Here is a 27222-nt window from a genome sequence, read left to right as displayed (position 1 = left end):
ATGACAGCTGTTATAGTTACTCAAGTGAAATTTATTAGTGCACAGTCAGAAATAGACGCAACAGACAATATACTAAATATCACTAAGAATAGCTAGGGATCCGTATGCACAATAAGCGCTATAAGTATGAATTCATAATAAATATTGTTATAAAAAACACATATATAAGATAGCATAAAATACAAAAAGGGGGGAGGTGGTGGAACATGACCGCAATTGCGGTAATGGGATATCCTTGATGTATAGCTAATCATTCTGACGTTTCAAATACGTATATACTTTATTCCAACATACACAGTGGCAGATTGATGTTTATCTATTTGGCTCACTATGCGAACACAACAGACGGCATGTGTGTAACAAAGGTACCTTAATCCCGGGCAGCAGTACTGGTCACCAGACATCTTCAGCTCTGGCAATACTCACATGCAGGGCCCGGCGTCCTGGTATCCCAAAGTGAGAGGAAACTTCCACAGAGCGAGACAGTGGTAAATTCTGTGATCCTAGTGTCCTGCAGTCTGCACATACATATTCCTGGTTCTAGCAAGCAAAGAAGTGAGGTAGGCAACACTCACCAAACAGGTATTCTTTATTCACTCTGCAGTGAATAAAGAATACTTGTTTGGTGAGTGTTGCCTACCTCGCTTCTTTGCTTGCTAGATGTCTACGTTTTGCCGGCCTGAGCCCCACCGTTGCAGGCTTCATTGTCAAGTGTGTCTCGCAGTGCATCTTTGTTTGCCTCTATGCGCTTAGACGCTTATGTGCCGACTTCTTTTCTCAGTCACATCCATATTTCTGGCTCTGTTGGTCTGCTGTGCCCTGTGGTCATTCAGCTGTTGTAATCAGCAAGTGACAGGTATCCAGCAGTCGTCTGGAGCAATTCAGTCCTTACCAATAAGCTTGCATAAGCAAATCAGTAAAAGTTGGCAGTTGACGTATCTTAATCATCCATCCAGATGCTGGTGGCGTAATGATTCCACAGTGGGAAAGCGGGACACTGAACGAGTTTCGAGATGCTCTCCACCTCTTTTTCAACAGTCACTACTGTTGAAAAAGAGGTGGAGAGCACCTCGAAAGGCGTTCAGTTTCCCGTTTTCCAGCTGTGGAATCATCACATGTGTATTTAGTCATGTGATGACGTTCATAGGATGGTTCGTATGATAAAGTATGTTGTATATGTGTAATGTGACTTAGCGAATCAGGAATATATGGAATATGACCAGTGAATTTTTTTTTTATGTGAAGCTGTTTGTGTTGTAATGGATCCTTTTTAGATTGGTGTAGAAAAAAAAAATCCACATGGTATTAATTGAACCTATTTGATATTTCATTAATTTCCAAATAAGCTTTGTTTTCACAGAATGGATGCCAAAAAAAAAGTTTAAGGAAAAGTTATTAATTGTCTGATTATATTACAGGAGTAACATGAGAAGAAGTTTGGCCAAGAAAAATAAGATCTAAAAAAGTGATCACTTTTTAATTGATAAATATTACCTAAGAAGTTAAAACTGACTATGCGCATTGAAGGTGATTGTTCCCATTATTTTTTTTCCTTTTTATTCATTTTTTTTTTTTTTTTTTTTTTTTTAAAGAGATAAATATTTTTTATTCTTTTTGGGCCCTGTGTGTTGTACGTTGAGTATTTGTAAATGTCAGTATTGTTACATGTGTCTTGAATGTCTCTTGGTGTATAGTGACACAGAAACCCAGTCAGATACTAGACGTTCAAGAGTTAATGAAGACTGACCAAACCTGAGGGAGGACAAAATGCCAGACTCAAAGGGGCAGTGACCAGTGACATACCGGAGTGGGAGGAGAAAGATGGGGCCTATAGGGAGAATGACAGTCTCCTCTCCTAAGAAACATAAAAATCACATTAGACTAGAAGGAAAGCTAAATTTATATATATATATATATATATATATATATATATATATATATATATATATATATATATATATATAGGAGGAAAAATAGCCACACACAGGTACTTCGGTGAAAAAAAATGTGGTCTTTATTCACCCATCATCAGAGGCTCTGATGATGGGTGAATAAAGACCAAATTTTTTTTCACCGAAGTACCTGTGTGCGGCTATTTTTCCTCTATCTACATTTTGGGACTCTCTGCAGTGGGACCAAGTCCAACATAGCTAGCACCAACCTAATTTTCCTCAGTGCTGCCCAAGTCTGCTCTTTTTACATATATATAATATTGTTTAAAAATTGAGTGTGTTTACAATACCTGCATGCACAAGAACAGCGCCTGCGGGTCACATATGATTTAGATGCCCGATGTGGGGAGTGCGTGCTGCGGCTGTTGTTACTGGACCCCATCCTCGGTCCGGACAAAGGGGTGCGCGATGAGTGACGTCATTGCACGTGCCTACACCGGGACGCTGCTGCGCACAGCTGCAGTATATAGAAGTTTAGTTACAGGGCAAAATTGATTGCCCCGTTAGATGTGAATTCTTTAGGCTTTTAGCCCAGCCTGAAAAATTCACCTGCCCGGCGCCCAGAACTGCATGTCCCGTGTGTCGGGCGATACAATTTCCACATCCTTGTGTGTGCGTGTATATATATATATTTTCTATTTAATTAGATCTAAATTGATGTTTTTACCTGTTATTCACCTGTCCAAAATTTCTTTCTTTCTGTATAGTGGCCTCAAGTAAAAACATACTGGAAAAAAAATCATTTATAGCACTCAAATTTTTAGGGTGATTTGAAGACCAAAAATAAATTCTAAGGATTAAGATTATCGATCATATTATATAGCACAGAATATTTATCTGAACATTTTACTGACAATTGTAAAATTTGGAATAGGTCCTTGCATTTAGATCTGCTCTCCCATTGGACAACAGGACTGGATCTCTTTACAAGGATGAGGGAAAAAAATTTTTTAAACTATTTCTACAGGGAACGTTTCCTCTCCCTTTGTGTTGACATCCAATGCTTCTTTAGGTCAAGGCTTCAGAATATACCAGAAAACAAATGCCAAGGCCTATGGCTGCATTTGAAACATTACTGATAACAATTATAGATATCACATGCTGTGGAATTTTATGCTGCTTATTAAAGGGGTACTCCGGTGAAAACCTCTTTTCTTTTAAATCAACTGGTGGCAGAAAGTTAAACATATTTGTAAATTAAATGAATTCAGGTAGAAGACAGACATGGTGCACATCTACAATCTTGCACAATGATCTAATTGCTTCTCAGCATAATATCAAAAACGAACAGGTTAGCATATACGTTTTGATCAAAAAGTACAAAGCCCACTCGCCACGTCAAGGCCACCTATTTAGAGTGGGTCCCTAACGTCCCTAGCATAAAATGGCGTAGCACTGGGCGGCGACCACCACCGCCGCGACACCAGTGCCCACAGGGGGAACGACCCACTGGCAGAGCGGCCCCAATGCCACTCAAACCAGTCCATGGGTCGCACTTCCCCGCAGACACGGCGCCACGGCAGCAACGGACGCCGCACAGCACCACACCAGTGTGAACAGGATGTTACAGCACACTTACCATGCTCTCCCAGTCAAACTGGGAGGCTGCCAGGAAAGAAAAGGCCCATGTGTAGCCAACTACTACTTATATAGGGTTGGGCTGAGGGGGTGGGGAAGAGTGCAGACAACATGTTCAAACAAAAAAGTCTGACTGGGAGAGCATGGTAAGTGTGCTATAACACATTGTTCACACTGGTGTGGTGCTGTGCGGCATCCGTTGCCGACGTGTCTGTGGGGGGGTGCGGCCCATGGACTGGTTTGAGTGGCATTGGGGCCGCTCTGCCAGTGGGTCGTTCCCCCCCCATGGGCACTGGTGTCGCGGCGGTGGTGGTCGCCGCCCGGTGCTGCGCCATTTTATGCTAGGGACATTAGGGACCCACTCTAAATAGGTGGCCTTGACGTGGCGAGTGGGCTTGTACTTTTTGATCAAAATGTATACTAACTACCTGTTAGTTTTTGATATTATGCTGAGAAGCAATTAGATCATTATACAAGATTGTAGATGTGCGACCATGCCTGTTTTTTCTACCTGAATTCACATTGTGTTTTCTATCCCCTCTTTTTTTATTTTTTTTCGAACATGTGTCTGCACTCTTCCCCACCCCCTCAGCCCAACCCTATATAAGTAGCAGTTAGCTACACCTGGGCCATTTCTTTCCTAGCAGCCTCCCAGTCTGACTGGGAGAGCATGGTAAGTGTGCTATAACAGCTTGTTCACACTGGTGTGGTGCTGTGCGGCGTCCGTTGCCGCCGTGGCTGTGGGGGGGGTGCGGCCCATGGACTGGTTTGTGTGGCATTGGGGCCGCTCTGCCAGTGGGTTGTCCCCCCCCCCCCCCCCATGTGCGCTGGTGCTGCGGCAGTGGTGGTCGCCGCCCGGTGCTGCGCCATTTTATGCTAGGGACGTTAGGGGCCCACTCTAAATAGGTGGCCTTGATGTGGCGAGTGGGCTTGTAGTTTTTGATCAAAAATGTATACTAACTACCTGTTAGTTTTTGATATAATGCTGAGAAGCAATTAGATCATGATACAAGATTGTAGATGTGCGCTATGTCTGTATTCTGAGAAGCAATTAGATCAAAGACAAAATCCAGCCAAGCCTCTTTAAACAGCAGATGATGATGAGTTGTCTCAGGAGGAAGGAGTCGAGAAGCTGCTGAGACAACATTACTCTGATAATGTAAGAACTGCAAAACTTCCTGTCAGGTGTAAATCAAGCAAACACATGCTGAAGCCAGTACACTATATAACTAACTTATATGTCTTGGGGTGGTGGTTTTATTTATAAACAGATGAATACACTTTCAAATTATACAAAGCTGGAAAATTCATAAAACTAACATCAAATGAGTTATGGGGTAGCTGTATGTGACTGTAGCTGTTACCTTAATTTCATCTTCAGTGACAACGAACACATCATCCACCAGGTCCCTTATAATGGGCCACGTGTTGGGGCCAATGCTTGTCTTTACACCATCTGCTATGGTGATTGGAGGATGAAGATTAGGAGTCAAAATACCAGTCTTCTTTGAGCGGTAGCAGTCATCTGCATTAACAGGTTCAGCAGCATAAATTTTAACATCTGGTTTAATAGCCTGTTAACCAAAGGCCAAGTGAGAGTCAGGCTATGATCTAGTGTACCTGCACATTTCTGAAACATAAAGCTAACAAAAATGCACCCAAAATTGGAAGTTCCTAACTGAATTCTGTTGAATCCAATGGGAAAACTGTTCTTTGTTGCCACAGGCTTTAATATTATGACCATAATTGTTACAGATGCAGAATTAAAGGGGTTATCCACCATAAGGTGATTTTAGTACGTACCTGGCAGACAGTAATGGACATGCTTAGGAAGGATCTGCGCTTGTCTTGGGGCTAAATGGCTATGTCATGAGATTACCATAACACTGTGGCTAGCTTTCTGTGAACTTGTATTTCCTGTTTGACTTATGTTTTTTTACTACAAATCCCACAATGCCATTTTCCTCCCTCTCACACATCAGCCACCCCACCCATTAAAACAAAAGACCTGGTGTTTTCAATCAGGGTGCCTAGAGCTGTTGCATTAGTTGCAGATTGATCGTTCCACCCATTGAAGCAGACAGGCTCCCTGTCATCAGCTGACTAGTGAGTCAGGTCTCGGCTGCATTGCAAGCTGGGAAAAATCTGAGACAACAGTCATTTTGTATGCTGGGAAAAATAAATATTGCGGTGAAAATAACAGAAGAATTGTGAGAAAACCGTCACACATAGGTACAGACACTATATTATGAACTACACTAATTTCACAGCCCCAGTAGCATAGTCAAATAAAATAAAAAAATCCTGGAATACCCCTTTAAATGCTGTAGATTTCTTTGGGGCTGTATTTTGGCATTTGGTATGGAATTTGGGTGTACAGTAGGGATCGACCGACTATCTGTGTGGCCGATATTATCGGCCGATAATCCCGATTTTGGGCATTATCGGTATCGGCAATTACCTTGCCGATAAGCCGATAATGCCGCGCCCCCCGCACCGCCCCCCCGACCCGCCACACCGCGACCGCGTCGCACCCCCCACCGTAGTGCTGGGCGGTATACCGGTATGGATTTTTGCCCATACAGCTATACCGGTCGGGCCCCTCCCCCACCCTCCGAGTCAATAAAAAAAATTTAACTTACCCGTAATGGGGGTGGTCCGGGCCATCCATCCTTCCTGTAGTGTCCGGCGGCATTCCGGGTGGAGGGTGAACCGGTCCGGGCTGTCCTTCTCCGGGGGTCATCTTCTCCACTCCGGGCAGGCTCCGGCCTAGTACGCTGCATAGACGCCGCTACGCCGTGACGTCAGATGCGTCGATGCACACGGGCGTCACTGCGCAGCGGTGTCTATGCTGTGTTACTAGGCCAGAGCCTGCCCGGAGTGGAGAAGATGACCCCCGGAGAAGAAGGACAGCCCGGACCGGTTCACCCTCCACCCGGAATGCCGCCGGACACTACAGGAAGGATGGATGGCCCGAAACACCCTGACAGGTAGGGGGAGAGAAGCGGGTGGTGGCGGCGGCCTATGGCACCGCAAAAGCCACTGCAGTGCATTGATTTAAAGTGCCCGCTTTAAATCAATGATCTGCAGCGGTGTCGCTGTGGGGAAAAATAGCCGATAACTTATACCGGAATATCGGTATAAGTTATCAGCTATCGGCCCTAACCTCCACCGATTATCGGTATCGGCCCTAAAAAAAACTATATCGGTCGATCCCTAGTGTACAGGACCAAAAGTGTAAAAATGTTTGTTTTATTTTTTTTATAACGTGCAAGAAAATTTTTTGTGGCTCAAAGGATTTGGAACATGACCTAAAGTTAGTACCATGGATATGAGACTTGAGCCTTTGGCTCTCCAGGCATGCTGGTAGTTTTTGCAAAAGCTGAAGGCGCTTGGGAAATACTGTAGTACAGCTACAACCCTCAACACTTCAGAATAAAAAACATTTTTCATTTAACATTAACTTTATGAAAGCAAAGACAGATATATGAAAGGGACCACGGGGGTTATTTATCAATAATGGTCTTGGATAGATCATTTTTGTTGTTCGAATGCTTTTTTTTTTGGCAGCGTTGAACCAAATTGATCAAATTGTCGCAGTGGCCATGATAAATTTTGCACATCCATTCCCAGATCAATATCTACAGCCGCTTTCAGATTATGTCTACCCTGCTTCTGAGGAGCTTGTTTGTGTGTTTGGCTTTATTTGTTTTAGTTTTAATTTTAAGGCAAATTAAGAAGGTCTGCAAAGAGAGTCTCCCTCACATTTGAGTAGTGGTTTACCTTGCCACAGGCCAGGAAAATAAAAACTTTTATGATCAATAGACTGAGGTTTTAGTTGAACAGTTCTTTTTTTAATTTTTTTTAATTATGTTATCACTTTGTCGGATATTTTTTAAAAACTTGGGCACATGAAATTGTGAGATGTTGGCCATTGTTAACAATCTTACTGTTTCTTACGTCTTTACCATTCCTTTTTTGTACCTTAAAAATTATATCTGATTGTTTCATATGGACAACTGCTTTACTCTTCCTTTGAACATTTTTTATTTAATTTTTTTAAACTTTTTATGTCTTTTAATGTTCTTATTCTCTTCCTCTCTCTTCTCTCTGGCTGATTATTATTATTATTTTATTTTTTTTGCAAACAAACAGGAGTAGAAATCTTTTTTAGACCTGGTCAGGAGGTGGTCTAGATTTGCGGGGTTTTTTTTACTTCCATTGCGGCAAAATTTCAGCAAAAATCATGCAGTTCATAAATTTGTGACCACTGCATCCGTCACTTCAAAAAATGGTCTAGCAACACCAAAAGTTCAAATTTACAGATTTTAGAACTTAGGGAAAAAAAAACGCAAGAAAACCCCACAATGGGCAAAATGTAGACCAAAAAAAAGCACAAGAACACAATGATAAATAACCCCCCCCCCCATGTGTCTCCCAACAGCTAACAGAAAATTAAATGAACTTTTAATTTTGAAAAGGTCTTATGATATTTCTATGTACTTCTATAAATGTTTACTCTTAGAGCAAAGTACCTTCATCTATCACCAACATAATTTTTTGTGAACTATGCCCATTCTGCAATACATTAAAAAACTCTACTCACCTTCCGCACCTCTGCAGTGCCTCCGATGTCCTGCTCCGATCCACATTGCAATCATCTTCCTGAGCTGCAGGGTGACTTTTCACCAGAATGTCATGCTGCTGTTCAGTGAATCGCTGGCCATAGCAGTGTTCCACCTTGAATCGAGATTGGCTGAGTGGCCGTGTGCCACATTAAGCCCAGACAGAAAGAAGACCCAGGCAAAATATGTCACACTTCGATACAGTGGCCAAGATGGCACATTGCTGCGGCCAGCAATTCAATGAGCTTTTTGGGTTTCAGAAAGCAGGAAGAAGATTGGACAGAAGTAGGACACCAGAGTGCGCTGGGGGTGAGTAGAGGGTTATTCTTTTTATGTACTGCAGAATGATATAATTGTGTCAAAAGTGCGGCAAAATTATTGCGCATTTGCAATAGTAAATCTGGGCCTTAATATTTTTTAAGAATGGACATATTAACTAAGTTGCATCTACATAACAGGGATATTTGTAATGATTTACAATAATTAATATTTTCTATTTCTCTATCGGCTCCATTGGAGGACACAGACCTTGGGTTTATGCTGTTGTTGCTAGGAGACTTGACAGTATGGAGACAAAAAAAGTCGGCTACTCCCAGCAGGATATACCCGCCTACAGTGCCTGAGGTAATCAGTTTTAGCTTAGTGTCTGCAGGAGATGGACACTGGTCTGGTGTTTTCCCCAGACCTGGTCTAACTTTTTTATTTTTCTAGATTAGGGACGTTTAGTTTCTTATTTCCTTTTATTTTCCTGTTTTCAGGTGGGGACTCGGGAACATAGCGTTCACCGTTTCCCCATTTGCGATTGAGGGGACACAGACATTGTGGATGTACCGTCAACCCCCTCTCGCCAACAGCCAGCGCCTGAGGTTGTACCTCATGGGTCCGAGTCCCCCACTTTTCCCTGCTTGTCTCGCTTTTAAAGCCCGGCATGATGCAGGTGACTAAAAAGCTGGCTGAAGACTTCATCAGGAAGACTTCATTAGGTAAGTTCTTCTGACTAAGGTGAGTATCCCCCCCCCCCCTTTCTTACAGGTTTTGGGGACTTGCAACCTCTGGAGACCCCCTGTTTTAGTCCCACTCCTTTTTATTATCTCTAGAATGTGGGGGCTTTTGAGGTGGAGGCACCTATGGGGGCTGGTCGTCAGTGGTGTAGGACTGTCTCAGCACTCTCTGGGCTCCAGTGTTTTCACATTGGGGGTTCTCTCCTTTACTCAGCAGCCGCAGCTGCCGTATCACTCTAGCTATTTTCTCTGTGCTCCGGTCGCGTGTGCCGATGCGTCTGGAGCACAGCTTACTTTCACTTTTGCAGCGTTAAGCTGTCGCCGGCGTATTCACCCGCTATCTTCCCCTGCTCTCGCATAAGCGACGGGGGTTGAGAGCGGGCGACATTTACAAGCCGACATTATTTCTTCCCGGGGGATTCGCGCCCTAGGAGTCCAGGCACGAACCACCTCAGCCAATGGGAGCAGGGCAGGGGATACGGGACCAATCAGAGGCGCCCCTAGTCTAACCCCGCCTCTCTTCTCATTGGTCCTGCTTCCCTGGCTTCTCTCTCTTCTAACGAACTTCTCCTCACAGCAGCTGCCTGGGGACGCTGGTGAGACCGTTTCTTTTTATTTTATCCATGTCCGAGCCCAGAACTGTTCCCCCCCCCCCCCTCTAAGCAGGTACCTGGGGCCCGGGTCACCTACTATTCTTGCAAGGGCTGCAACTCTAAAATGCTTGGGTCTGCTGAACCCACTTGTTCCGCCTGCACCACTGCACCTCCTGACCCCCCCCTGGTATTTCTACTCAGGATGCTCCCCCAGACACGGTGGGCTCTGCTGCCCCTCCAATCTCTCTCAGTCTATCTCTGACTTGGCACTGGTCTCCCGTTCCGTGGTGACTGCCTTGGAGAGGTCCTCCTTACACCGTTACTCAAGGGAGACTCGCTCTCCCTCACCCTATGTTAAATGCTCTCACAAGCGTAATAGGGGTCATTCCTCTGACTCCTCTCCGGAATCTTTGTGCAGACGTAGGCGCTCCCCTCATGGGTGTCGTCCCTCTGCTACCTCCTCCCGCAAGCGTCCCTCTACTCGAGGACGCTCACCGGGTCGCATTCTGAGTCCCCAGAATGGCACACTAGGTCAGTGTCTCCCTCTTCTAAGGCTGCCTCCACCCGTTCCCACTCTCCCGGAGAACTAGCAGATGAGGCTCCTGCTTCTGCCTCTGATTCAGGAGGACCGTACGGACATGACTGACACGGTGGACTCATTTGTTTTGGCCATAAGAGACACCTTCCACCTAGAGGACCCAGGAACTTCGGACGCTGTCCCAGAAGTTTCCTTTCATCGTGCCCGTCCGACACCCAAGATTTTCAGGACTCATGCTGAATTTGAAGCCTTGTCTGGAGGCATCCTGACAAAAGGTTTCAAGAAGTGAAGAAGGTTCAAGTGCGTTATCCCTTCGCCAAGGACCTCATCGCTCAGTGGACCTCACCTCCTATGGTGGACCCACCAGTCTCCTGCCTTTCCAAGGCGACTACCCTGCCTTTGCCCGATGCTGCTTCTTTTAAAGACCTAGCGGACAAGAGGGTGGAGACCTTGGCAAAATTTGCCTTTGAAGCTGTGGGTTCTTCTCTTCTCCCTGCTTTTGCTTCTGCCTGACTGAGTCGGGAAACCCAGATCGTAAGGGCTTTGGAAACCTTACCATCTGGGTTTCCCGACTCAGTCAGGGCGTTTTTTCTGGGGCTTCGTCAGAAGAACTGGCCGACTTAATTCTCCTGCTTTCTAAAGCTGGAGATTTTCTGTGTTCTGCTTCCATGCAGTCGGTCTGCTGTGCTGCCTTTGCCATGGGCAACCTAGTGGCCCTCCGTAGGTCCGCGTGGCTCAAAGCCTGGGACACGGACGCTGCTTCCAAAAAATCTCTCGCTGAGCTTCCATTTTCTGGCTCTCGACTTTTTGGTAAGCGCCTAGATGAAATAATCTCAGAAGCGACGGGAGGGAAGAGTTCCTTTTTACCTCAAAATAAAGCCCACAGTACTGCTTCCCGTCACAAATATACCTCCTTTCGGACCTTCGGGGTCACGAAAGGGGCCAGGCAGGCGCCTTCTCGGGATAAGAAGGCTCCCTTTTTCCAGACCCACCCATCCTGGAAGTCTGATAACCGTTCGGGCCGCTTTGCGGCCAAGGCGGGCGCCTGTAAGCCCACCTCTGCCTGAAGGGACGCCCCCACCCGCAGATTTTTCTCGGGTGGGAGGTCGTCTGTTTCTTTTCCGGGACGTTTGGACCACGCATGTTCAGGACTCCTGGGTCAGAGATGTGGTATCCAACGGTTACCGGATCGAATTTGCCTCCCTTCCACAGGATCGTTTTTTTCCTTTCCCGAGCCCCACAGTCTCCCTCTCTGGCAAAGGCCTTTGGGGTGCGCTTCAGTCCCTCCTCATTCAGGGCGTCATTGTCCCGGTTCCTCCCAAGGAACGTTTCCGAGGTTTTTATTCCAACCTCTTTGTTGTTCCCAAGAAAGGGGGTTCCGTACGCCCCACCTTGGATCTAAAGCACCTCAACCGGCATCTCCTCCTGCGCCACGTCCGCATGGAGTCTCTCCGTTCGGTCGTGGGGACTATGGATCAGGGGGAGTTTCTTTCTTCAGTGGACAACAGGGACGTCTACCTCCACGTTCTGATTTTTCCGGGACACCAGCGGTTCCTCCGCTTTGCTGTCCCGGAGGGACATTTCCAGTTTGTGGTTCTCCCCTTCGGCCTGGCCACAACTCCGAGGGTATTCACCAAGGTCCTTGCGCCGGTGATCGGCCTGCTACGGGCGAAGGGGATCTCAGAGATTCCTTACTTGGACAACCTTCTGACCAAGGCCCTGTCCAGGGACCAGAATCTAGAGTCTCACCCTCACTCTTCAGGCCCTGTCTCGTTTCGGTTGGTTGGTCAATGGGGACAAGTCCAACCTTTCTCCCACTCTGTCCTTGGTCTTCCTGGGGCTTCAGTTCGACACCCAGTTTGCCCAGGTTCGCCTCCCACTGGACAAGCGGCTGACTCATCAGTCGGGGGTTCGGATGCTCCGAAACCCCTCCCCAGTGTCCATTCGTTTTTGCATGGAAGTCCTGGGCCGGATGGTGGCGGCCATGGAGGTGGTTTCTTTTGCTCAGTTTCATTTTCGTCCCCTTCAACTGGCGATTCTATCCCAGTGGCTCTGCTCCCCCTACTTCTTCAGGGACACTCCTTCCTGCCCCTCCTTTGGCTGATTGTCACGACGGATGCCAGCCTTTCAGGTTGGGGGGGTGTTTTCCGAGACCGGACAGTCCAGGGCCTTTGGTCTCCCAGAGAGACACTCTTCCCGATCAACATCTTGGAACTGAGGGCAATCTATCTTTGCCTGTTACATTGGGAGATCCTTCTTCAGGGCCGCCCGGTTCGTGTCCAGTCGGACAACTCCACCGCGGTGGCGTACATCAATCGCCAGGGCGGCACTCGCAGCTTGGCGGCGATGGCCGCAGTTTCCAAGATTCTTCTCTGGGTGGAACTCAGAGTTCCAGCCATCTCAGCAATTCACATCCCAGGAGTAAACAATTGGAAAGCGGACTACCTAAGCCAGTCCTCTCCCAACCCCGGCGAGTGGTCCCTTCATCCGGGAGGTGTTTGCAGAGATCTGCGACCTCTGGGGAACTCCCAGATGTGGACCTCTTTGTCTCCCGCCACAACCAGAAGGTTCCCCTCTTTGTGTCGAGGTCCCGGGACCCCCGTGCTCTGGCCGCAGATGCACTGGTGATTCCCTGGTCGGGTTTCGCCCTGCCCTATCTGTTCCCTCCCCTATCTCTCCTTCCCAGGGTCCTGAGGAAGCTCAGAACGGAGGGTGTCCTTGCCATTCTCGTGGCTCCAGATTGCCCTTGGAGGGCGTAGTACGCCGATGTCGTCCAGCTCCTGGACGACGTTCCGCTGCGCCTTCCACCTCGTCCAGGCCTTCTCTCTCAGGGTCCCCTTTGCCACCCCAATTTACCGTCACTGCATTTGACGGCGTGGCGGTTGAGACCGCGGTTCTAAGGGCCCAAGGCTTCTCAACTCAGGTGATTTGCACCATGCTCAAATGCGCGCACGCCTTCTTCCGCAAAGATATACCACCGTACCTGGCGGTCTTATTTTCGTTGGTGTGAATCGCAATCTCTTTCTCCAGTGGTGTTCTCCCTTTCCCGACTCCTTTCTTTTTTGCAGTCAGGGCTGGAACAACAATTGGCTCTCAGCTCCTTAAAGGGTCAGGTTTCGGCCCTTTCCGTTCTTTTCCAATGCCCTCTGGCATCTGATTCTCACGTTCGGACCTTCCTTTAAGGAGTGGCCCACGCGGCTCCACCTTACAGGTCCCCTACACCTCCCTGGGATCTCAATTTGGTTCTTGGCACCCTGCATGGCGCACCCTTTGAACCCCTCAGAGAGGTTTCCCTTCGTCTTCTTTCCTGGAAGGTGGCGTTCCTTGTGGCGATTACCTCCATCAGACGGGTTTGGGAATTGGCGGCTCTTTCTTGCCGCTCTCCCTTTCTAATCATTCATCAGGACAAGGTTGTTTTTCGTCCGGTTCCTCCTTTTTTGCCTAAGGTGGTTTCTAGCTTCCACCTCAATGAGGATATAGTCCTCCCGTCCTTTTGTCCCGCTCCATCTCATCCCAGGGAGCGTTTGCTTCATAAACTAGATGTGGTACGGGCAGTGCGCACCTACCTCTCCATTACCTCTTCTTTTCATCGAAGTGATTCCTTTTTTGTTCTTACGGACGGTCACCTTAAGGGTCTCCCTGCTTCGAAGGCAACCATTGCACCGTGGATCAGGTCTGCTATTTCGAAAGCTTACCGTTGCAGGAGGAAGACCCCTCCTTTCAGGGTTTCAGCTCACTACACGCATTCTGTCGGAGCTTCCTGGGCTCTCCATAACAGGGCATCGGCCTATCAGGTCTGTAAGGTGGCTACCTGGTCGTCCTTGCACACTTTTACTAAATTCTACCAGGTTCATACTTTGGCATCCGCTGATGCTAGTCTGGGCCGTAAGGTGTTGCAGGCGGCGGTGGCTCAGCCTGCCCCTTGATTGTTTTCTGTGCCCACCCTAGGGACGGCTTTGGTACGTCCCAAGGTCTGTGTCCCCCAATGGAGCCGATAAAGAAAAGGAGATTTTTGTTCTTACCGTAAAATCCTTTACTCGGAGGATCCATTGGGGGACACAACTCCCGCCCTTTCTTTGGTGTTCCTGTTTTGGTTACCTGTCCGAGGGTGTGTTCAGTTATTTTTTTGTTCTGGTTGCCTCGGACTGGTCTTGGTTTTCTGCCTCTCGGTCATCTCCTACTGCTTGGTGACTAAACTGATTACCTCAGGCTCTGTAGGCGGGTATATCCTGCTGGGAGGAGCCGACTTTTTGGTTTCCATAGTATCAAGTCTCCTAGCAACAACAGCATATACCCAAGGTCTGTGTCCTCCAATGGATCCTCCGAGAAAAGGATTTTACGGTAAGAACAAAAATCTCCTTTTTTTGGTAGGGGTGGTACAAAATCTTTATCAGTCTGTATTCCAGATGTAAAACCCAGACCTCATGCAGTTCTCGCTCTTACAACACCATAAGGAATCATGTCCTTTGTTAAGATGGCAGCCACTGTACCAGCAAAGGACTTATTCTTAACTGCAAGAACATGGATTGTGAGTCATATTGGATTTTTATTCATATATATCAATCATGAATTGGATCATATCAAGGCTATATGCTTACCTTTAAAGCAACAGCTATTCCAGCCAGCATGCCGCCACCACCCACAGGTATAACCAAGGCCTCCAGTCCTGGCACCTGTCAGTTAACACAGTTTATATACATAGTTATATATAAATTATGGTCGGATTCTTACCAAGAAGTGTGTGTGGCTTACCCTAACAAACATAAGCCTGATGTGTGCCCATCCGGCCGTATAGGTAAGCCTGAAGTAAGAAGTGGGCTACCCCTAAGAAAATATCTATGTATACTGAATAAAAAGAGGGAGTGGAGGGTGGGTAGAACCGGAGCAGTCGGATCTTCCCCTGCCCCTGGGAGTGAGTATAAATACGCCTCCAGACTCCTCCCATAAATTAGATTAGCCTATACAGGCTAACCACCACTTATGGTCGGATTCTTACCAAGAAGTGTGTGTGGCTTACCCTAACAAACATAAGCCTGATGTGTGCCCATCCGGCCGTATAGGTAAGCCTGAAGTAAGAAGTGGGCAAAAACACCAACTTGTAGGGAAAGTAATTTAATGAAAGTAACAATGCATTTTTACACGTTAGCCAATACATTGAAAGCTCCGGCAATTTCAGCTCGTGGGTTAGGGACATACAGTTGGAAACAAGGCGAGTTCCACCGCCCCAGTCTTTTAATAAAGTGAGCAGGAACACCATGCCTGGAAGCCGATGAAGCCGCCCCTATCCTAAAAGAATGACCAGTGATGGTTTCTGGGTTGATACCCGTACTGCACACCAAGATTCTAATGTGTTTGACGAAGTCTTTGGTAGTAAGCGCCAGAATCGGAAACGGGAGTAAAGGCGACTCGGGTGATTGTCCCCGGAGGGACTCTAGTAATAGACGTAGCACTCTCACCGGGCACCAAGGGTTGTTAGTGGGGAAATATTCTACCCGGGCTTGTGTGATCTGTTGGGTTTTGGTGTGGTCTAACAAAAGCTGGTATCCTGAGTCGGTGGGGATCAGATGTCTGATCAGAAGGAAATCTGACCCATAATTGGTTCGTGTAAATTCTCCTGGCCGGAGGAACCCATAAAAACTTAAATACATTGCAGCCTTGATTACAAGGCTTCCCCCCAGACCAAATGGGTTATTGTCAAGAGTAATGCTAATCTGCTGGAAGGTAGTTGCTGACAGTGGTGCTCTAGCTGCAGGTTTGGGCTTCTCAGACTTCAGAATGCCCTTTAAGGCTGCTTTGATGGCATGAGAACTGATAATGGACGGAGAACTGGGATGACTAAGTGAATGGAAATGCTGAACCCCAGCCAAATACAAACGGATGGAATTATGTGATAATTTTTTGGAAATGTGGCAAAAGTATACGAAGGATAGGATATACTGTATGCTGAAAGGTGAGGATGAAGGGTGTAACTGCTGGAAACTGAGGAAAGCCCTCCAGGCTGTTCTGTAAGATCTAGCCGTGGTCTTGGCGAGAGACTGATTGATCAGATTAATTGCTCCTTCATGCAGAATATTCAATCCAGCGTCAGAGTGTTGAAAGGAGGTGGCGTGGTAGCCGTCTGGTCCGCTTCTGGCATGAGTTGTCGGAACGCCTGGAAGTCAAAGCGTGATAAGGCATCAGCTGCTAGATTCTTTTTTCCCTCGATATGCACACATTCAATGTGAAAATTATCCATTAAAGCGGTGTGAGTCAGTTTCCTCAGGAAAGACATGATACTGAGTAGCTTGGATCTACCCTTACAGATGATATCCCTAGTAGCTGTATTGTCCGTGAAGAAAACGACTGTTTTCCCTCGCCAGAGATGACCCCAGGTTAATGCTGCCGCAACTATGGGTATTATTTCCAGCAGGGCTGAGGTGGTAGAGAACTCTGGCCATTGGAGGGTTTCTGAAGGCCAAGCTTCCCACAACCAGTGGGACTTGACAATGGCTGCATATCCACCTGAAGCTGCGGCATCAGATGTAACAATTGGAGAGAATTCGTCAGCCTTTGGAATGAACATGGCAACCCCGTTCCAATTTGCCAAATAATTGTCCCACATGATTAGGTCTGCCCGGGCCGCTTGATCAAGCATAACTGGAGAGTCAGGATCAGGGGCAGATGGCAACAGGGCCAGCAGTCTGGAGACGAATGCACGCCCTTGGGGAATGATTCTTACGGCGAAATTTAGCATTCCCAACAGACTCTGGAGCTGCTGACGATTGGTCACCATGGTCTGAGAGAACCTATGAAGGACTGAACGAATTCTATCCAATTTGTCTTGAGGCAGTCTGGCCTCTAACCTCATAGTGTCAAGGATGATGCCCAGAAAGGTGATTGAGGTTGACGGCCCTTCAACCTTCCTATCTGCCACAGGAACATTTAGGTTCCGGAACACTGAAAGAAGAGTTCTTAAATCCTTAGGCTCACTGGCAGGGGCTTCCAATAGCAGAAAATCGTCTAGATAATGCAACACGTACTCACATGACCAGTGGTTAATGAGGATCCATTCGAGGGCTGAGGCGAATGAGTCGAACAACCACGGGCTGCTTTTGGCCCCGAAGGTCAAACGAGTCGCAAAGTAATATAGATCGTTCCATTTAATGCCGTGCCAAGGCCAGAGGTCAGGTCGTATTGGCAGTAGCTTAAAAGCGTCAGAAATGTCGGCTTTAGACAGCCATGTGCCAGTCCCTAACTGTAGAATTCTCTGTATAGCGGCGTCAACTGATGTATACTTTAATGTGACTTCCTCCGATGGTATGAGGGAATTGACGCTAGGTGTGCTGCAAGAATGAGGTGCCGACAAGTCATATATTAATCGGTATTTATTTGAAAATTTTCCGCACGCAACTCCTATCGGATTAATCCTCCATTGACTGAACGGCGTTCTATCAAAAGGGCCGATCACAAATTTTTTAAGAACCTCTTGGTTGAGAAGCTCTGTCACTATCACTGGATGATTTTCTGCAGACTGCAGGTTCCTGCACTCATACGTGTCATGAGGTACACAGATCATGCCCGTGTCAAAGCCATGCCGAAAACCTTCGCAAAGGAAGTCAACAAAGCCCGGAGACGGATGATCACCTAAGTAGGAACGTAGCACTTGGTGATTAACCCCGCTTAGTCATGCGTCCGCCCCTGATCTTTTAGGACACTGACTTTTTGGATGGGCCCTATGGCAGATGGAGCAGATGTGCAAGAGCCTACACTGACTGAAGCGGCAGGCTGAAAGATTGAAATTATTGCATATCTGGGCGTTCCCAAGATAGTGGACTGGCCTACCCAATTTATCGACCGTAGGACCTGCTTGGCCCCTGACTGCCGCTCCTTCAGAAGCGGATGCGCCCTCAGTGGAAGCAGAACACCAATTGGTGGTGTGGGTAGAAGATTGGCATACCCCGCACAGCGGCGCCCTGAGCCCCGCAAAATGTCTACAAAACAATTCAGTGTCTAAGATTGCCCAATTGGTGCCCTGCTTGAACTGTAGAAGAGTAGCCGCTGCCTTGGCAGAAAAAGAACGGTGATAATCATAAAAAGAAAAACCACCATACTTATAACCAAGGTCGACCAGCTTGTGGAGATATTGATCTAGCTCGTCTCTCCTGCCAGGATGAGCAGAGCACAGAACATCCCTGAACAGCCCGAAGGCTAGAACAAATTCTGGAATGTTCAGCTTCCTGCTCAGCCTGGGGTCCCTGGCTTTCACTGTGACCGAAACCTCCCCGCAGGCAAATGTTTTGTTGTCGAGAATATCCTGCGAAGCAATCAGGAGAGATGCCAAATTTACGTCTCTCCCATCCAAGATATCTCTCCTGATAGCTTCTGGAATAAAGTGTGCTGGGCTCAGGCTGACTAAAGGAGAGAACATACCTGGCATGTAGCTTGAGGGGGTCACTAAGGCTGGGACCACGGGGACTGAGGATACGGCTTGCGACTCAGGGGCCGGGGCTGGGACTGCCCCTACTGAGACTGCCACGCTTGACGTGCTTGCCCTCTGAGAGGTCTCACCAGGCCCGGTAGAACCTGATGATCCTGCGATCACCGTGGTAGTGCCTGGGCTGGATCTTGCCTCGAGGTTGGCCATTCTGTTTTGCATATCACGCATGGAAGTGGTTAAGGTGCCAAGGATAGTATGAATTTGAGCCAAAGTCACAGTATCCCTGTCTGACTGTTCACCGGCCTCCGGGGTGCTATGTGAGCACAGGATCCTGTAAAGTTCTGCCTTCCTAGCCGTGGCTGGGAATGGGATCCCTTTGCGGCGAAGCTCCGCAATAATTTTAGGGACTGTCCAAGTCCTGAGGGACATGGCACTCCCTTGCGAAGAAGATCTAGCTGGTGAAGGAGGCACAGCAGTTCCTTCCATGGTTTCTGAGCATACAGACATCTCCTGAAAAACAATAACACCCATAAGCCTACCTGTCTACAAAAGAGGACGTAAGAGACAAACGTGAGGCGCGAGGATTGACAAGCAATCTGCCTCTAGAGGGTGCCCAGACAAGACAAGTGAACTAGCTAAGCCAGAGTACGAGGCACGAGGATTGACGAGGGCAACCCACCTCTACTGGCTCCTCCCCCTAGTCCCACCCACTAGCCTTAGTATAAACTACCCAAATAACATGAGGCATCGAGGTTTGACCCGGCAAACCAACCTCTCAGAAAACGGTAGAAGAATTTGACACCACCGGGGTGATATATGGAAATGAGGAATCACCCTGAAGAACTAAACCCAACACGAGGTGAACCACAATCATCCTATAAGCTCCCAGAAAATACCTGATTCAGAACGGAATGTAGCGAGATGGAACCAGAAGATAATCTGTCTGAGGAAAACCATAAATCACAAAGCGTAATGAACCTGAACCAAAAATCCCCTGAATAAAATAAATACGTACTCAACTGACAAGATGAAGTAGTATGGCAAAGGATAATGGGTAATAAGTACTACGTAATTCCCGCTGAAATGACATGAAGGTAGTGGACACCAAATTGATATAACATGGAAAAATAAAGCAAACGTAACCTCAAGCAAACATAACCTGAAGCATATACTTGAACAAATACATACATAATGGATGGAATTGTAGGTAAGAAAAATGACCCCCAGACGTAAAGGGAGGAGATAAGGACCTGCAGGAGAAAGAGAGGGAAGAATGTACATACCAGCAACCATATATATAACTTACAACCTGATCCAAAGCAAAATAATAGTGAATATATGGATACTTCTTTAATAACTGGCTGCCATGACCCCTCTAGTTACAGAGAATCCCCCGGATGACAAGAGGGTGCCCCAAGATAAGCAGTGGCAGCATGCCCTCTGATAATAATGCTGCCTCTGCAACCATCTAACCTCACTGAACCCCTCCCCCCCCCCCCCCCCCCACACACACACAAATTTGGACCCCTGGGTGACCCTGCTGGATGCTCCTCAATGAGTTACACAACCAAATTGTGCCACGTGGGGCCCTGTGTGTCGTGCGGCCGAGCTTGTGGTTGCCAAGCAACAGACTTTGTGCGGGACGCTCCCGTCTGCTAACCGAGCTGCCGGCTCTGACATCCTCTCCTCCCCCGTGTAGTAACGAGGTCCGTGGTGGTGCTGAGAGTCCCGGCCCCAGCCGGCCACCTACGGGGTGAGGGGAGTGAGAAAAGGAAACCATGGCGCAGATAGACTGCGCTCCTACCTGACCGCCGCCGGAAGAGGCGAATCAGCTGACCGGAAATGCAGAGTCGTCCAGGAACCAGAGAGAACCGGAGCAGTCGGATCTTCCCCTGCCCCTGGGAGTGAGTATAAATACGCCTCCAGACTCCTCCCATAAATTAGATTAGCCTATACAGGCTAACCACCACTAAATAACCTTTATTTATATAGGGCCAACAGATTATGCAGATTTTATGTGAAGCCCAAATATATGGAGAAAATTTATGTAACTGTGGAACAACTTGAAGGGACAAATATAATAAAATAATGGTTATTTATATAGCGCCAACAGATTTTGCTGTTTTTTTTTAAGTATGTATATATATATATATATATATATATATATATCTATATCTATATCTATATATATATATATTAAAAATATATATTTTATCTTAATAATATATAAACTAATGTAAGGCTAGATTCACACGGCTGTTGTCCCCCGTCTAGATTTTGTCTGTTATTGCCTCCTAAACAGACCATTCTATTAACGGGTGCAAACTGATGCAAAGGGATGCTATTTAGTGGCATCCGTTTGCATCAGTTTTTCATCAGTTAGTATCAGCTGTCTACAGACTCCTGCAGCCGGGACTACTACTACTCCCATCATGGAACAGACTTCTTTTCATGATGGGAGTAGTAGTTCCCTGGCTGCATGAGTCTGCAGTCAGCTGGAAGGCAAGATTAGTGTTTGTACTACTACCCCCATCATGGAACAAAGTCTGTTCCATGATGGGGGTTGTAGTACAGGGGCTGAGGGATCGATCACACTGGGTCTCACTTCTGAGACCCAATATGATCAAAAGTTATTAACCAGGGGAGCGGGCGGCATGCTACGCAACCCTGCGATGTAGATCGTGTGCGTGTTTTACTTTCATTTTTAAATACCCCGCTGGGAGCTCTGAATGGCCGAGGGGCCATTCAGGGCTCTCAGCTGGGTTTTTAAAGTCATTAGCGAGGATTGTAATGTTTCACTACACTGGCAGCCGGGTAAGCATTGCGCTACGTTCCCCCCCGGCTGCCCTTATCCGCTGCAGGAGGGCAAGATCTATAGGTAGTGCAGCAGTGGGCAATATACATAGCTAGCGCAGTGGGGGCCAAACATATAGCGCTATATGTATAATGCCCCCGCTGCGCTAGCTATGTATAATGCCCCCCGATGCGCTAGCTATGTTGTATAATGCCCCCAGCTGCGCTTACATATGTCCCCCCAGCGAGCGCATACATAAATCCCTTGCAGCGCTATCTGTGAATAGTATACTATCAGCAGCACATCATGCCGCTGGCCGGGAAAGACAGCGCAATGCCGCCCGCTTCCCGGCCAGCAGATGCGCTGCTGATAGCATGTATTCACAGATAGCGCTTTGAGGGACATATGTGTATAGAAGCGCTGCAGGGGGACAGTTATATATCACTATATATCTGTCCCCCTGCAGTGCTTCTATACACATATGTCCCTCACAGCGCTATCTGTGAATACATGCTATCAGCAGCGCATCTGCTGGCCGGGAAGCGGGCGGCATTGCGCTGTCCTTCCCGGCCAGCGGCATGATGTGCTGCTGATAGTATACTATTCACAGATAGCGCTGCAAGGGATTTATGTATGCGCTCGCTGGGGGGGACATATGTAAGCGCAGCGGGGGGCATTACACATAGCTAGCGCAGCGGGGGCATTATACATATAGTACTATATATCTGGCCCCCATTGCGCTAGCTATGTATATTGCCCATTGCTGCGCTACCTATAGATCTTGCCCTCCTGCAGCGCATCAGGGCAGCCAGGAAACGCAGCGCAGTGTAGTGCAACAATACAATCCTCATAATAAATTACCTTAAAAACCCCGCAGAGAGCCCTGAATGGCCCCTCAGGGGTATTTGAAAATGAAAGTAAAACACACACGATACATCGCAGGGTTGCGGACCATGCCGCCCACTCCCATGGTTAATAACGTTTGATCGCATGGGGTCTCAGACGTGAGTCCCAGTGCGATCAATCCCTCAGCCCCTGGACTACTACCCCCAACATGGAACAGACTCTGTTCCATGATGGGGGTAGTAGTACAAGCATTAATCTAGCCTCCCCAGACTCCCGCAACCTGGAAACTACTACTCCCATCAAGGAAACAAGTCTGCTCCATGATGGGAGTAGTAGTAATCCCACAGCACAGCAAGAGTTTGCTGATTTGACTCCTTCTGAGCATGCTCAGAAGTAATAATGGTTGAAAAATGGATATTAAAAACTGGGTGCAAATGGATGAGCATATAATGTCATCCGTTTGCCATAGACTTCAATGTTAAATTTTTAATATTCGTTTCTATTCCGTTATTTTTGACGGGAGAAAAAAAATACTGCATGCAACGTTTTTTCCCCGTCAAAAAAAATAAAAAACGGAACAGGAAGGAAACTGGTGCAAACGGGTGATAAAGAATTGTAAAAAAATCCCATTGACATCAATGGGATTATTTTACAGCCGTTTGCAACCCGTTTAAAAAATATCAAACTGATTGCAGAACGGGCATAAATTTACGGGGGCAGATGGCCGTGTGAACGAGCCCTAACAGTCCTCACGTAATACCTGTTGTAAGACTTCAAGTCCAATGGTTCCTTGACCTGCAATGACTGCTGGGTCTTGATTTGGATGGATCAGAACACCTCCTGTTTTCTGTACTGTTTGAGCTGCCAATTCTGCACGAGACTTGGGAAAAACATGTCATACGTAAGAAAACATAAAGACAAAATCATGCTTTATTGTATTACATTGGCAATGCTTTTGGAAACCTAAGAATATTTATAGGTAACAAATATCCCAGATACAAATTGTAAATGTTTGATCCTTTTATAGACTTAAAGGGGTACTCTCCTGAAATTATTATTTTTTTTTTAATCAACTTGTGCCAGAATGATAATCAGATTGGTAAACTCTTAATCCTTCCAGTAATTAACAGCTGCTGTATACTACAGAGGAAGTTATTTTCTTTTTGGGTGTCCTTTCTGTCTGACCACAGTGCTCTCTATTGACACCTCTATCCGTATCGGGAACTGTCTGGAGCAGGATAGGTTTGCTATGGGGATTTGCTCCTACTCTGAACAGTTCCTAAAATGGACACAGGTGTCAGCAGAGAGCACTGTGGTCAGACAGAAAGGAAATTGAAAAAGAATCTCCTCTGGAACATACAGTCACTGATAAGTACTGGAAGGGTTAAGATTTTTAAATGGATGTAATTTACAAATCTGTTTAATTTTCTGGCTCCAGTTGATTTAAAAAAATGGATTGTGTCATCAGAATATGACAATTGTTTATACTTAGATTTTTTTTTATGTTAATCATGTTATATTAGGAAAAGAAAAAAAGCAAGATTCTGAAATCTTGCAGCTTTTACCTGGCCGCAGAGCCTTCTAATAAGCTGATACTACCTGTTCTGTACAGATTACTTTCTACAGTCATCACAGGCCAGACAACAGTACCAGATAACACCTCTATAATAAAGATGGAGGCAGTTATTACAGAATCCAACAATGCAGAATAGGAGATGGTCTGGTAACCACTAAGCTCCCCTCTCCCTACACAATGACTTCAACATAGGTTACAAAGAATGCCCAGAACAATTTTCCATAAAAGTCAAAAGGGGCAGGGGGATAGGGGGGAGGTCATGCAAAAAACCCTTCTATCTAAAATAAGTTGCCTCTGATAAGAGAGAATTAATTACCTATATTTTTTGCTAATTAAGCCCAGATAGTGAAACATATTTTTTCTTTCTTAAATGGTCACTGACACTTCAAACTTCCCTCTAAGTGATAGCCAATGTGATTTCCAGCATATTTGTGAATCACTTCACAAAAAAAAAAGACACCTTACCCCAGAAAACAGCTCTAAAGTCTTGACCAGTGGGTGTCTCAATTTCCTCCAAACTGCTGTCCATTGCCTGTTAGGCTGAGGGTATGTTAACACAGGAAAAAAGCCCCCCACCTAAATAAAGTGTGGTTTCCAGATCCCCTTGATGTCAATGAGGAATGCTCAAAAAACAAGTGGTTTCCAAAAAACTTAAAAAAAAAATTGGCATTGAAAATCAACGGTGAAAAAAAGAAGTGACGTTACTTTTACAGAGTGGATTAGCTTGGAAGATGACATTGAAATCAGTGGGAGCTTGAGAAAAAAAAAAAGTCTGAAAAGCCACATTAAAAATCACATCAAAAGAAGTGCTGAAATCAGAGGTTGTTTTGAAACAGTTTTTAATGACAGATTTTAAGAAGTTTTTGTGTAAACATACCCTAAGTCTGACTATAGCAGCAGAGGAACCAAGATGGAACATAGGAAGTGGGGGTGGGGCTTACATAGCACTATGCACAGCAGAGAGCCTGGACTGTGTATCTGCAATCTTTAAGTGTAAGTTTAACCTCCAGAGGATTCACACTGTGCATGAAAGGTAAATCAAGGCTTCCCTCTCATCTCTTACCACCTATTATAGGGATTGTCCAGCAATAGAAAAACAGAGCTAATGTCTTTCAAAAACAACATCACCCCTGTCGTCTGGTTGTTTGTAGTAACGCAGCTTGACTCCATTCACTTCAATGGAACTGAGCTGCAATAACAATTTTTTGAAGAAATCAGCTCTCTTTCTAATCATGGACAATCCCTTTAAGTTCCAGGCATACTAGATGGACCAACAATCTTCGATGTTCCTTGTGTAAACACTTGTGTAAAGCACCAATGTTACGCAATTTGGGGAACTCCTATTGACTTTAATGGGAGTTGCACAAAAACCGCATAGTCCCACGGGCTACTCTGTTTACATATCTCCCGGAGCTAAGTAAACAGCATGACTTGTGGGGCTACGTCGTTTACACAACTCCCATTAAAGTCAATAGAAGTTGCACAAATTGCTAAACTTTTCTGTTTTGGCTGTTTTCGCTTTTGGCTTTGCAGACCACCTCCTTTGGATAGGGGATAAAATGTCTATAGCCGGAATACCCCTTTAAAGAAATTATCTGGTAGGAGGGGTTAGAATAATGCCCATTCTATAGTATTTAAAAAAAAGTAAACCTCTGTGTACCTCCAGTGTCCTGCCCTGATCCCTGGCTGTAACCCTCTTCCTGAGCTGCAGCACAACGCATGGGCCAAGATTGACGTCAGGGTCCAGTGGCTAATCACCGGCTGCAGTGATGTCCTGCTTTGGCCAGTGACTGGCTGAGCAGCAGTATGACACATTGGGCTCCAAAGTTATACTTATTAAGATGCCAAAGAATGTCTTTCAGTATTACCTCATCTGATGGTTCACAGTCCAGAATCCGAGCACCATACTCCAGAATTGCAGACTTCTTACATTTTGAAGCAGTGGTTGGAACTACCACATGTGCAGGAATGCCTGAAAGATAAAGGGAGTTGTTGCCCTCAAAACAGCAACTTGAACTAAAGAATGCACATTTTATGTTTCTTCCTTTCTTTTATTCTGCTGCACTGTAAAGGAAATACCCAGCATGGCTTACAATTTATTCTCCCAATATGGATAATAGGAACAATTACATAAGATGCCATTAAACAGGTAGTGTAGCAGTAAACTGTAGTACCCAGAGGTGTCCATACAGCCACAGGGGGTACATAAAACTTCAGCTTTTGCCTTTAGCTGGGGTTTAAAAGAAAATGGTATTAACCACCTGAATATTTACCCATCATCTGTGCTGCCAATGCCAATGCCTGACCATGGTTGCCACTGCTGTGGGTCACGACTGCAGTACAGTTATCGTATGGTAAACTCTTAACTGCATTTAGTGCACCTCGAATCTGGAACAAACAAATGCAAATTATGGGGAAATACGGAGGTAGCTGTAGAATGTGGTGTCATATTGGTGTTGTGTCATTACGGTTCACAATATGGAATATGGCTTAGTACTATTTGCTATATATTGCATAATATTCCCAATGAGAAGCAATAAAAACATTGCATGTAAAAGGACATATTGGCCTGGATTTATTCATGCCGTCTACTACTTAGACAGAATAAACCTAATCTAGACCTTCTAAGAATGTAGCAGATCTATTACAGAGGTTGATGCAGTTTGATAAATTTGGTGCAGCCATAAACTGTCCACTTTTAGACTTTAGACTATATAGAAGTCATTTACACATCTGTATAACTTTTTGTCACCAGCTGATTTGAAAACATTTGTTTTCCACTCGAGTACTCTTTTAATGTTATAATACGAGCTGTAATACCTCACACAACCCTAAAGCCTGTCACACCGCTTCCCACTAAGCCATTTCCTCTCCCTTTCCCACATAAAACCACATCTAAACAGCATCTAAAACACATAATAAACCTGTTTTAGATCCAGATATGCCAAATTTTACATCAATTTACGCACAATGCTGATCAGGTCATTTTGACTTATGATTATCGGCTGATGATAGCAAAGGGCCCCATGGACAATCCAGTGACATGGCTCTGGGACCTACGCTGTTTACATGACTCCAGCATAGCCCCCATTAAAGGGGTACTCTGGTGAAAACCCTTTTTCTTTTAAATCAACTGGTGGCAGAAAGTTAAACATATTTGTAAATTACTTCTATTAAAAAATCTTAATCCTTCCTGTACTTATTAGCTGCTGAATACTACAGAGGAAATTCTTTTCTTTTTGGAATGCTCTCTGATGACATCACGAGCACAGTTCTCTCTGCTGACATTATTATAATAATAAT

General features: G+C 46.0%; 1 protein-coding gene across 3 annotated transcripts in view; it reads right to left on the bottom strand.

The window, feature by feature from the left end:
- Nucleotides 1-27222, bottom strand: part of SRR (serine racemase) — a 104100-nt gene that overhangs the window by 2628 nt on the left and 74250 nt on the right. For 2 of the 3 annotated variants that reach the window (XM_056558724.1, XM_056558725.1), the window contains exons 3-7: nucleotides 26193-26307; nucleotides 25788-25891; nucleotides 23104-23223; nucleotides 14886-14960; nucleotides 4895-5104 (exon numbers count right to left, since the gene is read on the bottom strand). In XM_056558724.1, coding sequence (XP_056414699.1) covers nucleotides 4895-5104; nucleotides 14886-14960; nucleotides 23104-23223; nucleotides 25788-25891; nucleotides 26193-26307 — 624 coding nt within the window. Of the gene's footprint in view, nucleotides 1-2619; nucleotides 2680-4894; nucleotides 5105-14885; nucleotides 14961-23103; nucleotides 23224-25787; nucleotides 25892-26192; nucleotides 26308-27222 lie in introns of all 3 variants that reach the window. The other variant, XM_056558726.1, reaches the window with a different exon arrangement.

This window comes from Hyla sarda, chromosome 2 (assembly GCF_029499605.1).
Source record: "Hyla sarda isolate aHylSar1 chromosome 2, aHylSar1.hap1, whole genome shotgun sequence".
Lineage (NCBI taxonomy): Eukaryota > Metazoa > Chordata > Amphibia > Anura > Hylidae > Hyla > Hyla sarda.
This window is presented reverse-complemented; position numbering and strand designations above follow the sequence as displayed.